The 12665-nt window shown below is 40.3% G+C and overlaps 1 protein-coding gene and 1 long non-coding RNA gene across 10 annotated transcripts in view; one reads left to right on the top strand and one right to left on the bottom strand.

Annotated features, from left to right (window-relative positions):
- The window catches only part of MACROD2 (mono-ADP ribosylhydrolase 2), a 741850-nt gene that overhangs the window by 548820 nt on the left and 180365 nt on the right, over nucleotides 1–12665 (bottom strand). For 7 of the 9 annotated variants that reach the window (XR_009727136.1, XR_009727135.1, XM_061364765.1 and 4 more), the window contains exon 4: nucleotides 1653–1682. The exons of the other annotated variants lie outside the window; for them this stretch is intronic. Coding sequence is in view for 5 of the 7 variants with exons in the window: in XM_061364765.1 (XP_061220749.1) it covers nucleotides 1653–1682 (30 nt within the window). In the remaining 2 variants the exon portion in view is untranslated. The remainder of the gene's footprint in view (nucleotides 1–1652; nucleotides 1683–12665) is intronic. 9 annotated transcript variants of the gene reach the window in all.
- On the top strand, nucleotides 86–6539 carry LOC133218393 (uncharacterized). Its single transcript, XR_009727139.1, has 3 exons — nucleotides 86–586; nucleotides 4737–4870; nucleotides 6117–6539. It is a non-coding gene; the product is annotated as an uncharacterized LOC133218393 (long non-coding RNA).

Here is a 12665-nt window from a genome sequence, read left to right on the forward strand (position 1 = left end):
CAGCAGCATCCTCCCCCAGCCTCATGCGCTGCCATCACCTCTGCCTGCCCGGAGCTGGGGGGGGGGGGGGAGACCAGGGAGTCTGGGAGTGGAAGAGATGTTTCTAATTGACAATAGATTAACTTGATTGAATAGATTAACTTGATTGAAACTCCTCAACATTCACCACATAAAATACAGGGAAAAAAGCCCCAACCTGACCCGCTGCACAAGCTCATCCCATCTGCCGCAGAGGGAGAGCCATGTTATCTAGTGCCACGCTGAACGGACATCAACTTTCGAAGTGCAGTCCAGCTGAATAAATAGCACGGAAAGTCAATAGCCAAATCCTTTCGGCAGCAGCAGTGCTCTGGGAACCCGGCTGGAATTTGAATATTTGCATTGATTTATGATTTTCCTTTGACGTTACCAGCTGGGAGCAAGCGCCGCAGAGGAGGTACACACACGGCTCCGCAGGACCAGGAGCGCCGAGTCAAGGATTACCTTTTAAAGGATTATCTTTTATAAAAAGAGAAGAAAAAATTTGGTACCCTGCAAACAACTAACTCGAATCAAAAGAAATAGATTAATCCAATGGGATTACCAGGTAAGGCTTCCCTGGACTTCAATGTCCCCACACACAGCTGAGAAACGTGAACGGTTTCATTTTAGATACCCGGGCACAGTTGTCAAGCACCTTTTCATGGGGCACAAACAAGGGTTGCCTGCTCGGTTAGGGTGTTAAAACAAAAGCTTTGACGACTTATCCTTAAGCCTCACAAGCAACAGTGATCTTCTGTCTTTTCACAGAGCCCTTTCCCTTCCCCTTACATATGTAAGCTCTGATCATCAAGTCCTTTTAACTCCAGCCAGGAAGGAAGATTAGTCGCTGCCTGTACCGCTCCTGCACTGTGAAATTTCCAGAACCGAGCTCTTTTACTTCCCTCTGGGAGGCAGGGGAAGCCACACAAAACTGAGATCGAGCTCTTCACGGGCTTCTTTTTCCCTCAATTGTTAACACTTGTGAAAGCTTTGATGGCCACGGTTCTACAGTATTACAAACAGCAAAATAGCGTCAATCAACCAATATAAAACAGCATCCATGTATTTGGAAACAATACACACTACATGCACTTGTGTATATCTGCCTTATTAGGAGGCACACTGGTAGCATCTCTTACATGCACTGAAGATTTGTACTGAATTCCAGCAAACCGAATGGGGTAAGCAACCAAGGTGGGGGGTTTTTTAAGCACAAAGATAATGCCTTATTAATTTACTAAAATGACTTTTTACTGTGTTTTAATTACTTAACCTTTCTTTTGAAACTGTTTTTTAACATGGACTCAAGGTTCCCTTGAAGTAAATTAAAAATCCAAAATACTTAACATAAAACAGCTCAGTTCCTTTATGTTTCAGTCTGCCTTAGTCAGCCTTACTGGGTCAGACTTAGTCTAATCCAGAGGAGAAACCAGATTCAGCAGCAGTCACAAACCCTGCCTCTTGATGATATGAAAGGTTATCGACTTCAGTGAGCCCTGCCACCTTACAATTTTACATTTCTATCTTTTGAACTTATCACACACTGTTTTATAACCAAGTAAACAGTACATTTCATCAGCATATATTTCACACTTCCTTCAGAATAAATAGAACATTAAGCAAAGACTCACCTCCTCCACCTCCGAGAAGGCTGGAATTAGCTGTAAGAAGAACAAAAGGAGAATTGTTAGCATTCAGCTTCCTAAATATAGATGGAGCCAAAACAGAAGATGCTTCACAAGATATTTTCCATTGTTTCAGTAACTTTCAGACTTTTCACTTACCCAAAAACATTTACTGCAAAAACAACCATTTATGTAATTTGTAATCAGCCTTTCCCTTTGCACTGTTTTGCAATATCTTTGAACATATAAGCTAATAAATAAGGCAGTAATGCAATTATATTAAAGCTAATGTGTTGATTAGCTTATGAAGTGACAATTATGAAGTAATAATTCTATAAATCACATTCCTTTGTGATTATCAAATGAAGTAAAAGTCTTTCATTTTAGAGAAACTTAAATAGACTTTGATGCAACTTTTGGGTAGCTCCCCTTGCTTTCTATGACATTGGACCTTTGAGGATGACAACAAGAATCCCTGGCCACATTGATATAAAAGGGTGTTTTACAAATATATGCAATTAAATTGGGATTTCACTCAGTATGCTTAATTGCTTCTGTACCACAGTCATCCAGCTACCCATGCCAAAAATGGATAAATCACTTATGGAAAGCAATTTTCAGAGCATGGTGACACAAGACAGTCCTTCAAATTAAGCTAGCACAACTGGAGCCATGCCAAACATTTTCCTTTCACTGCCTAGGCAAAAAACAGAAGGAAAGCCTAGGTTTCTAAACCTGTCCTGTAGTATGTGGGAAACAAATCAATGTCATATCATAACATAAATAGAACACAGTATAGGAGCAAGACTATAAGGGATGAACACATAGAAATACACCAAGGTACTTCTTACTGCTTGCTGATAAGTGAAGGGGAGGCAATACCTCAAATCATTTTCAGCTCCAGGACAAAGGTAGATGGAAAAATACACAGAATAAATTAGGTATTTTCCAGCATCCAGACTTTCTACCCTTATACATAATTGTTTCTACAATTTCCCTCTCCTCCTAACAGAAAACTGTAAATTCCCTGCTGCTGTTTCTATCACTTCCTTGAGACTTTCACAAAAAACGGACAGTTACCTTTGTTTTCCTCATTTCTTTTTCAGACATTCTACAAACACCTTTGACTTAACATCCACTTTCTGCTCAACCATTTGAGCCAGCTTTCCCTGACACTGCAATAAAACTGTCTTCACTGTAAAGCTAGGTTTTCCATCAAAGTAGAATATCCAAGATCTCCGATTTTAAAAGCAACATGTACCACGAATACTACTACCTTAACAGTGACTCAAGAAGTAGCTTTATATTATGCAAAATTCAGTGTTCTCTAAAGAAATAAATATGCAGCTTTATATCCAGCACAGCTGACCATATCAAATCAAAGCAAATTACAGAGTTATCCATCCCAGAACTGGTTGTTCCTACATTCATTGAGTAAGCAAATAATTGAGACAAGGACCTAGAGAGATGTTCTCATGCATCTTTCTGATCCAAGACCAGTTTTAGTACTCTGGAAGACTGGACAGAGGCAAATGGGTAAAAAATCCTTATTTCTAGACATTTTCAAAGAAACACTTGAAGATGCACAAAGGTTGGAGCAACAGGCATAGGCGCAAAATGGAAACTTGAAAAAGAGGGCAACATAATCATCCATACTTGATGAACATCTCTTGGATGTCCTCTATAAAGTGCTAGCAGGGAAGAAACACTGCTTTATATACATTGCCTTTGAAAAAAGTATAATGATAATAACACTAAATGTGCGCAGACATACAGAGTGCCACTGAACTTCAGTCTTTCTATACTTACCCGCCCTTGCCCTCACTGAGATTTGCTATTAAAGACAGAGATTAAAAACATATTTTTACAGCAGCTTCCAAAGGCTTCCTGTAACAGGCAAAATCACCTTCCCATCCATGCAGTAAGATGAGTTTATCTGAGACGAAAATCAGGGTACTTCATATCAGAAGAAAATACAAGCAACAAAGTGTCATTTGCCATGAGTCTGCTACTCAAGCTTATTCTTTTTTGGTACAGTAGACTACACCTACAATTACTGTTCTAATTCTTAAATGAGTCAAATTCTAGAATTTCAGCTATTATGTTTGGGAGACGAGAGACACAGCTAAGACCTGTTATATGTCACTGTATCCAAAGTTTCCACTGCTAAAAATGTTCCTTCTGATACCCAGCCAACATCTCTATTGCAAACCCTCATTCAATGGCTTCTCAGAGAATTATGTTTCTCTCATTAACTTTTCCTGACAATGTTCATCTTTCCAATACTTTATAAAACTTGTCACTAACATGTACTATAAGTCAGCATCACACACTTCTCTATAGAAACAGCAAAAACAGTTCAAATACATTTCTGGCTGCAATGCTAGGGCTATTGAAATTGCAGTAATAATTCACAGGCACTTTTTTGTAAAAGGAATTATGCTCGCATACTAGAAGGAAAATTAAGCCATTTTCCTATGATGCCAGGAAAGATCATGACTGAATTTACAGGATCCTTCCCTGAAAGATAATGTGCCATTCAAAAAGCCAGGAGTTTTACTTTCCCACTTTTCAGACTGCACCTGAAAGGTTCAATAAAATACACCTCTCTCTGTCCATCTTTGGGAAAGCCTTACCATTAAAGGAGTAACTTGTCACTTAGCACCAAATGAAACCTTTTCCCCTGCCAGAGCTCAGAGAGCAGGTCAGCACAGGCCCATGGCTGTCATCACATCGCATCACACTGGAGCAAGCACAGCCTCTCTTCTCAGTCCCTCTGTGTTAACCTACAGCTGCATTTTGTCCATCAGTGCTCCCATATGATCAGGTCTCACAAAACACTGCGAAAGGGGCTCCCACTGGAGAGGTACAACTATGGGTAGGTATGAGTGACCAGCGGTGGGACTCTGGCAGCTTCCATCTCCAGACCTGCTGCAGTCCAAATTCCCCCCAAGTCTACACCACTACACTGTGCACTTGCACAGCTCCCCTCGTAACTCAGGGCATGCACAGCCTTAGGTAGCACCCACTACAACATTAATAGACAACTGGTACATCCATCTTGACCAACCTCTTATTTCTCTGTTTCAGAGCTGGACAAGATTCTGAAGTCACAGGATACTTGGAGTGGGAGGAAAGAGGAAAACTGAACTGCTACCAAGTTACCAAGGCAAAGAACAGTAAAAAAACAAATAAGCATAAAAGGGGCTCCAAAGAAATGTGAGGTAAAGACTTCTTGCAGCTGATTTCATTCCCCTCGTTACTCTTTCAAGTCAACCTTTCTAAAATTTCCTCCTTAAAAACTACACTCTACAATAGATTCCTGGCCATTAACTCTAAAAATCCACTCACAATAAAAACCTTGAAATATTATTTTAATATGGACCCATTTATGCTAAGAGGAGTGATGACAGAGAGTGGTCAGGCAGCCAGAATACGTACTTCCTTCTCAGACTGAAATACAACCCACATGGATAGAGCTCCATCCGAAAAACCTCAGTCAGCGATGGCCTGCAAAGGGCAGAGAGCTCATCTGATTTCAAATACTTCTGCCTGCACCAGTGACACAGGGTTCAATAAAAAATAGTACTAACAATAAGGTAAAACACAACCGCATGTTGAGACCAGTTCCCGTGCTGTATTTTACACACTGACTTCAGGATGAGACAAACCACAGCCCAGGAGATGCTGTGCATCGGCACCGCTTCGAAAAGTCTTGAACTCTGCATTGTGAGAGACAGATCTCACTTGCAGTCTGCCTCACAACAGCAAATGGAAATACATCTAGAAGTATTAATATGGCTTTCAGCCCTTTAGTTATAGATTTAGCTACATTAGAACCATTAGCAGTAAAATGCATTTCTACAAAGTTTAGGCTCATGTCTAAGAGAAAACTTACTCTTTAAAAAAAGGAAAAATCCATTTAAAAGAAAACACAGCCTCTCATCACTGAGTATAACAATTTAGCCCTTAATGTGATGTTTATGACCCCAGATTCAGCCAGAAATTCAGTATTTCAAATGACTTGGCACCTCAACGGACTTGAATCTTTAACACAGAATAGCAGCATGAGGACAGAGCTGCTAACCAAACTCCATGAACGCTGCTCCGGCCTACCCAGAACACTCCACTCTTGCCCTAAGAAACAAAACTCCTTCCAGAACACTTCTGTGGGGGAGAGGAATAGAAAAGAAGAAAAACAGAGGACCTGGAAGGAAAGAATTTAAAGCAAGCTCAGTTTCTCATTATAGAATTCCCACAATGAGATCTCAGGTTACTAACATGTACAAATTTGAATAACGAATATACCAGCATATTTGACAAATAAGAACTGGACATGAATGTTTTCAATCTCAGCCTTCTTAATGAGTGAAGTCATACAGGCTTCCAACACTTCTTTGACTCAATCAGCAGCTCAGAAACTTTGGCACAGGTCTTTTAACATTTCCCTCAATATTCTCTTTACAGCAGCATCCTTGCCAAGAAGCAGGAGTATTTGAAATTTCGTGGAAAGAAAATGAACGCTGAAGAAGTTCACCTCAAACGAAACTGAAAATCTTTCTGTGCTGCAAGCCAACAGTCAGAGAAAATGAAAAGGGAGGTATGCATGGCTTGCTTAAACAGACACTTGCAGACACAGAATTAGTTTTTCTGCTGTCAGTTTTGTGGAATTTAGAAAACAGAAAAGATGTGAACACCAGTTTTCTGCGATTCTCTGGGGATAACATGCTTTTAGCTTTGTTCACAACAGAGCTGAATAACTGCTTACTTTTTGTTAGCATATACTCATCTGACAACATTTTAGAAACGTAAATTCTTCTGGGAGTATGTCTTTGTCAAGTATTAATGGCACTAGTAACTTAAATTGACATCTATGTCATACAGCCATGCATCTGTCAGGATAATAAAAATATACTTTAAAAAGATTACTTGATACTGTCTGACTTTGGCAGCAGATGTTGGAGCTTATTTTGATGTAAAAAAGATTGAATATTTTTGTCAATACTTTCTAATTGTGAAATTTATTCAAGGAGACATCTTTATAACCGGCAGTGTTTTAAGACGCAAGACATTCTACTGCCTCAGACACCATTTTTATTCATCGATAAAACATCGTAACAGGCAGCTGGTGAGCAGAGTACCAGTAATTTATGGAACGGGAAGCTACATTTCTTCCAGGTGTTTTGTGAGACATCCTTACCTGTCAGTGTGCTTTGTTTGATCTTCTCCCAAGAAAGCAGAGAGAACAAAGAAGAGAGAGCTAACAACTGCACCTTGCACGTTCAACCATTTTTAACACGGGATGTGCTTTGGTGCCTTAAAGTAAAAAGCTTTAAGCTTCAAGATCATGAAGTAATTCTGAAGTATATAGAGTAAATAAGATACAGCCATACACAATATGCTATAGTACAGTCGCCAGTATAATTAACTTGGCTCAAAATACTTCCTTGCACACAAAGCCACGGCAATCAGGAGAGGTAAAATAACACTGGAGAACAGACTGGGCCACAGATTTGCAAAGTTATGTAAATGCCTAATTATGCAAAGCAGGGACTACTGGAAATTAGAAAACCACCCAGCCTACAAAATAAGACTGACTTAAAACGTACAGGCGTTATCAGTAAGCACCACTATTAGCATCTTCAGACACCTATGTGGCATTTGTAAATACAGCCTTCAGATCCTTACTCACTCTGGAGGGTGTGACAATAACCTGCATGCAACCATACAACAGAAACAGCTCCATCATACAGGCAGCAGTAACTTGCCTAACTGTTTTCTACAGTGCACAAGATTTCTACAAACAAGTTGCTTCACTCTATACCTGGAAAGAGCTACTGCCCATTCCTACACTGGCCAAAGACCTGGCCTGGATCCAGGCTGATCCTGAGAGCTCCTAAAGATGCTTTTGAGTTTGCTCAATAGTTTTGGGCTGTGGTTGCTTTTAATGGGTGATTAAGAGCACATCATATTCCCAATACACACTCAAAGACTTGAGCTTCTATGTATTAAGAAATCTCCTCCGATTCTACCCATAAAAAACCTCTGCAAATAGATGGGAACATCTACCAGTCTTGTATTATCATTAGTAAAGACTGCAAGCTCTCTTTCTAAAAACCCAGCATGCCCAGCAGCATGACCTAATGAGGCCAAACGATTCAGCTTATGAAGTTTCCAACACCTGTATTAGCAAAACAGATGACGTGGGGGACAAAAGAGAGGGACTACATATTCCATGCCTTACTTTCTTCCCACATACTGCAAGTTTGTCCTACTTTAAGGATAAATCAAACCTAATGGAAGGGCTTTGTGCAATTAAAAGCGCAGGTTTTATGTTTGCAACTAATAAAATGGTTTTGTGCTCATACAACCTGTGCTAATCCACCCTCACAAATTCTGTATAGAGAACAAACTGTTAAAACGCTGTTTTGCCATCTTTGCAGATCCAAGTGTCATTATCTCCAATTTCAAGCTTGCAAAGGGTATTTCATAGGCATATTAAGGGGAAAAAAAAATCTGCACAATAGTAAGTACTGAGAGTTGATCCTGTCAAGGAAATTGCCTTCACAACACTCTGAATTCAATAACTGTCCAAACTTTCCCGCTATTTTTCTTCTTCTAATACATTACCAACTCAATATATAACATGCATTTATGCAAGAAAGCTATTTCTGAAAGTTATATATGGCACCCATTAAGCTTCATCAGTCAGATGCAAAGCATCTCTGAAATCTGATATAAAGAGTTAAAAATCCCCACCAAACCCACAAAACCCAACATAGGCATGGCAGCGGTCAGCAGCATATTGTTAATGCTCTATGGAAGTAAGCACGCAGCTATCAGTCTATCATTCAAACTGGGAGTACATCAGAGGCACACCTTCGTAGTAGAAGGAGGAAAATGACAGGTTTTTCACTTACAGTGGAATACAGTAATTGCTCTAATGCAAAGTGAGAAAATTAACATCAACTGAAGCTAACATGTGAGAGAAGGTGTTTGGCCAAGAGCACTTCCCAAATTCTGCTGCTTAAACTTCCATATGGACTGAAAATTAGGCTTCAACTTTAAAAGGAGCCTAAACTTTACAGTAGCCTGTTTCTTGATGGAGAAGTCAGACAGCCACAGCAAGATGTGTAACTTAAAGGAATACCCCCAAAAAACAAATGTGCTTCTTTTTAAGAATGGAACCCTCCATTCCCAGACACAACTCTGCAAAGCATTTCAGGTGAACTCCTACAAAACCAGGAGTTCACACATTCATACCAATGGAATTCATACCCTCCGTACCCCTCCACCAGCAGTTTGAGCAAACCAGAACACCTAGTCCAATTCATAGGGAAGAAAGTGATGCAAAAGGCAAAGGTTTCCTGCCAGCACCCTGTGAAGGACAGTTAGAAGAACCTGTTTAATGAGGCTGACCTCATCTTTGGGAGGGCGAAGACGACAGACTTGTTGATACAGAAGCTGCAGGTTGAAGGGAAGGAGCTAGAAAAGACTAAAACTGGCTGGCAAGCACAGAACTGTCCATCAGCACGTTGTGCACCAACCCCACTGCAGAAGGAATGCTCATTTCTCACATTCCTCTCATTATTTTCTGGCAAACATGAGAAAGAAAGGCACAAAGCAGGCATAATTTCATTCTAAAACACAGGCTGATGAATTGCCACACGCGCTACCAGATGCTAAAGGGAAAAGCTATGAATTAAGATTTCATCCATTTTGCGTGTCAACCTGTGGTTTGCTCAATCACTTAAAGCTGCCTTCTAGCTCATCAAGGTATTTTAGAATCTAGCAGAGCTGTAAAGCAATAGGAACTTATTTCAGGGCAGAATAAGGAGGAAAAAAAATAGTCAGGTCTACTACAGCCAATTCTTCATCTCGTAATTCAGGCCATTTGTGTGGTTTGCAAATGTAACATTAAAGGGAATCAAAGTGCTGCAGTATATAATTAATCCATTTAAGTAGAGTCATCATCAATATTTAAAAGCCTACACAAAATAGAGTAAGAGGTAGTGCTGGGTTCTACCTGCACAATTACAAAGCAGTTTTGGTAGTAATTATTTCAAAATAATTAGTGAAATTTATATAATCTGTGCATCTTTCCACTATCCCGAAGGTACCAGCACACGTTATCTGGAAACCAGACTAAACTAGAGTGAAGTTGTTTGTGCTTTTCACTTATGTCTTCAAAATTACAACTAGCTCAGAACCTCCCCAAATCCACCTACACCCAAAGACACCATCTTATGAACTATTTCTTCTCTTTTTAATTCATTTTTAAAACACTGGTATGGTACTTCTCCTGTAGCTCATCACAAGATTTCATTTCAGTTTCCATCACTAAGAAATAATTGCCTAGTATTTCACTTCCAGAAGGAAAACATCTCATTGCAAAAAAAGTTTTACTAAAGCAACAATTATGCTCTGAAAATCCAGAAAAGAAATCAAAAGGTGATGAAAACTAACAGATTTCAGTCTTGAAACATAAATATTTCATATGCAGGCTTCGAAACCATAAAAACACCTTAACTCATTGCGAAATCAGAGGCCACTGGCTGAAAAGAAGCTACCTGGGGCCTTGCCCTGACAGCAGCACAGGGTGTTTTTCCATAGGATACCCAGCAGTAAGAGGTACCCAGTGGTGCAGGCACACCCTGGGGTGCTTCTCATTTATTCAAAGGTAGACTAAGCAAGGTCAAGCTTGCTTAGGCTCACCTCAGCGGGCACATTTTCAAGTTAAAGTAGCAAGCGTCCACACTACTGCTTCTTCTGAGGGTACTAACACTCAGGAACAATATTGAGTTTAAAAAAGCAAAGGGAAAAAGAAAGGAGAAAGAGAAAATAAAGGCACACCTCACGGCCTACCAAAGAAAGCCTCACGTTTTCTTCCAGCTAGGCAGACAAGACTTCACTTGCAAGTCCTGCCGCAAAGTTAGAGGAAGGCAAGGTGTTATTGCACTGCTTTTGCAAGAGCAGCCTGGAAGGAAGATTTTGACAATGAATTACAAGCTCTTGCAAGCAACCAGTGCAGACATGTAGGATTTGAAGAGCCTGCAAGTAGAGCACTGAGGTAAGGTCTACTTTAACATGTTTCCAACTGGGTTGAATGTAACAGGCTCTGCATATGAATGTGTTGTATAAGCTCTCTAATGATCCTTCCTTTATACAGCCTGAAATTAGAAGCAGCTCCCACTGTGGTCAGTGTGAGCCACATTACAGAAGAAACAGAGAATCTGGTTATGTATTTTACTGTACTTGATTTTGTTTTCAAACACAGGCCTAAACTGTTGCTATGGGGCTAAATATTTGTATAACAGTCATGTATTCCTTCATAAGGGAAAGTGGAACTTAATAACCTTGGTATTTCAGTCAAACCAGGAATAATGCATGAAGGACATTGGAAATGTACTCTTCATTAGGGACTGTTGTGATAGGACAAGGGGTAATGGGTTAAAACTTAAACAGGGGAAGTTTAGATTGGATATAAGGAAGAAGTTCTTTACTGTAAGGGTGGTGAGGCACTGGAATGGGTTGCCCAGGGAGGTTGTGAATGCTCCATCCCTGGCAGTGTTCAAGGCCAGGTTGGACAGAGCCTCAGGTGACATGGTTTAGTGTGAGGTGTCCCTGCCCATGGCAGGGGGGCTGGAACTGGATGATCTTAAGGTCCTTTCCAACCCTAACTATTCTATGATTGTATGAATATACTGTAGTCAAATATATTATCCATACTTTATCACAATTGCTTGAAAAAGTTACCACCTATAAACTAAAAAAAAAAAAAAAAAATCAAACCCCCAAAAACTTGTGAAAACCATGCAACATATCAAGAATAAAGAGTAGCTATCAACTTACTTTATCAGAGAAATCAGAAATTGACCCTTTTATGATAAAAGTCAGCTTAGTCAGAGGGAGATTGATTATCCTCTCCTTTTTACTGTTCCTGGAACATCCAGCCCATGAAGAATGGAGAAACATAATCTAGATTTTGAATAAATATGGGGGAAAATCCCTCCACTTTTACTGTTAGCTTCCCATTTCCACATGCCCTGAGAACTGACAGAGCTCTATACAGGACACTTAAAGAAAAGGGAGATCACAAGTAATCAGAATGATGTGAAGGCCTGTAGATATTTTCAAAGGCGTGACAGAGCCAAGAGCTCAGACGAAACCCCTGGCAATGACAGGATTTCAGATTGTGTGGGACAGTTCTTTGCGCAGCTTGTTGAGGGTTTCTAATCTCTCCTAGCTGCAGATGCTCACAGTTCATGATACAGCTCAACAATGGTCAGGTTGGAGCCATACCGATGGGTTATTTGCCTACCAAACAGTGCCCTGAACCTAATTTGCCTCTGTATCAGCTGTGTGTCTGCTCCTTGGCTAACCCATGGCTGCGTGAGAACTCAACCCAGGAGTCAGGTTTATTATACTCTCAAGATAGCTCTTTAACACAAAGATTACAGGCACTTCTTAATGATGAAGGAGATTAAAGCTATTATAAAAAATACATGCAGTAAATAGGCACTGTTGTTATAAGATTATGCATTCAAGCAGATAATATCTGGTAGAAGCAGTATTAAGGCTTTGATGAAAAATTTACTGAGGCTGGGCTGGACAAGAATCTCTCATTTCCTCTGAAGCACAACAGGAGGGCAGGCTGGTGGCACTGTCGCACACCAACCATGCCACCCAGAAACTGTCAAGCTGCCACACCTCATCCATAACTTCATCATATAAGCACCAGAGCATCAGTCCTAAAAATTTACAGTCCTTGCTTCCTGCTAATTCCAGTGCTTGAATTCAGATGTGGAAATGTTGCCCTTATTAAGCAGAACTCACACAAGGCTATTCCCATTAGACAGTGTATTTTCACTGTCTAGAGCAAACACAACTTCTGGATGGAGATCAGAAGACCACATGTAGAAGACCGCTTTCCCTAAATGCCCAGACGAGAGGTAGGCACTGTCAGGTGGCAACATGGGACCATCTGTGTTTTGTGAACCCAAACAGATGATGTGAATT

The sequence above is a fragment of the Neopsephotus bourkii genome, unplaced genomic scaffold (genome assembly GCF_033783945.1).
Source record: "Neopsephotus bourkii isolate Nb327-2 ecotype Australia unplaced genomic scaffold, CSIRO-AGI_Nbou_v1 NB_1250, whole genome shotgun sequence".
NCBI classification, from domain to species: Eukaryota; Metazoa; Chordata; class Aves; order Psittaciformes; family Psittacidae; genus Neopsephotus; species Neopsephotus bourkii.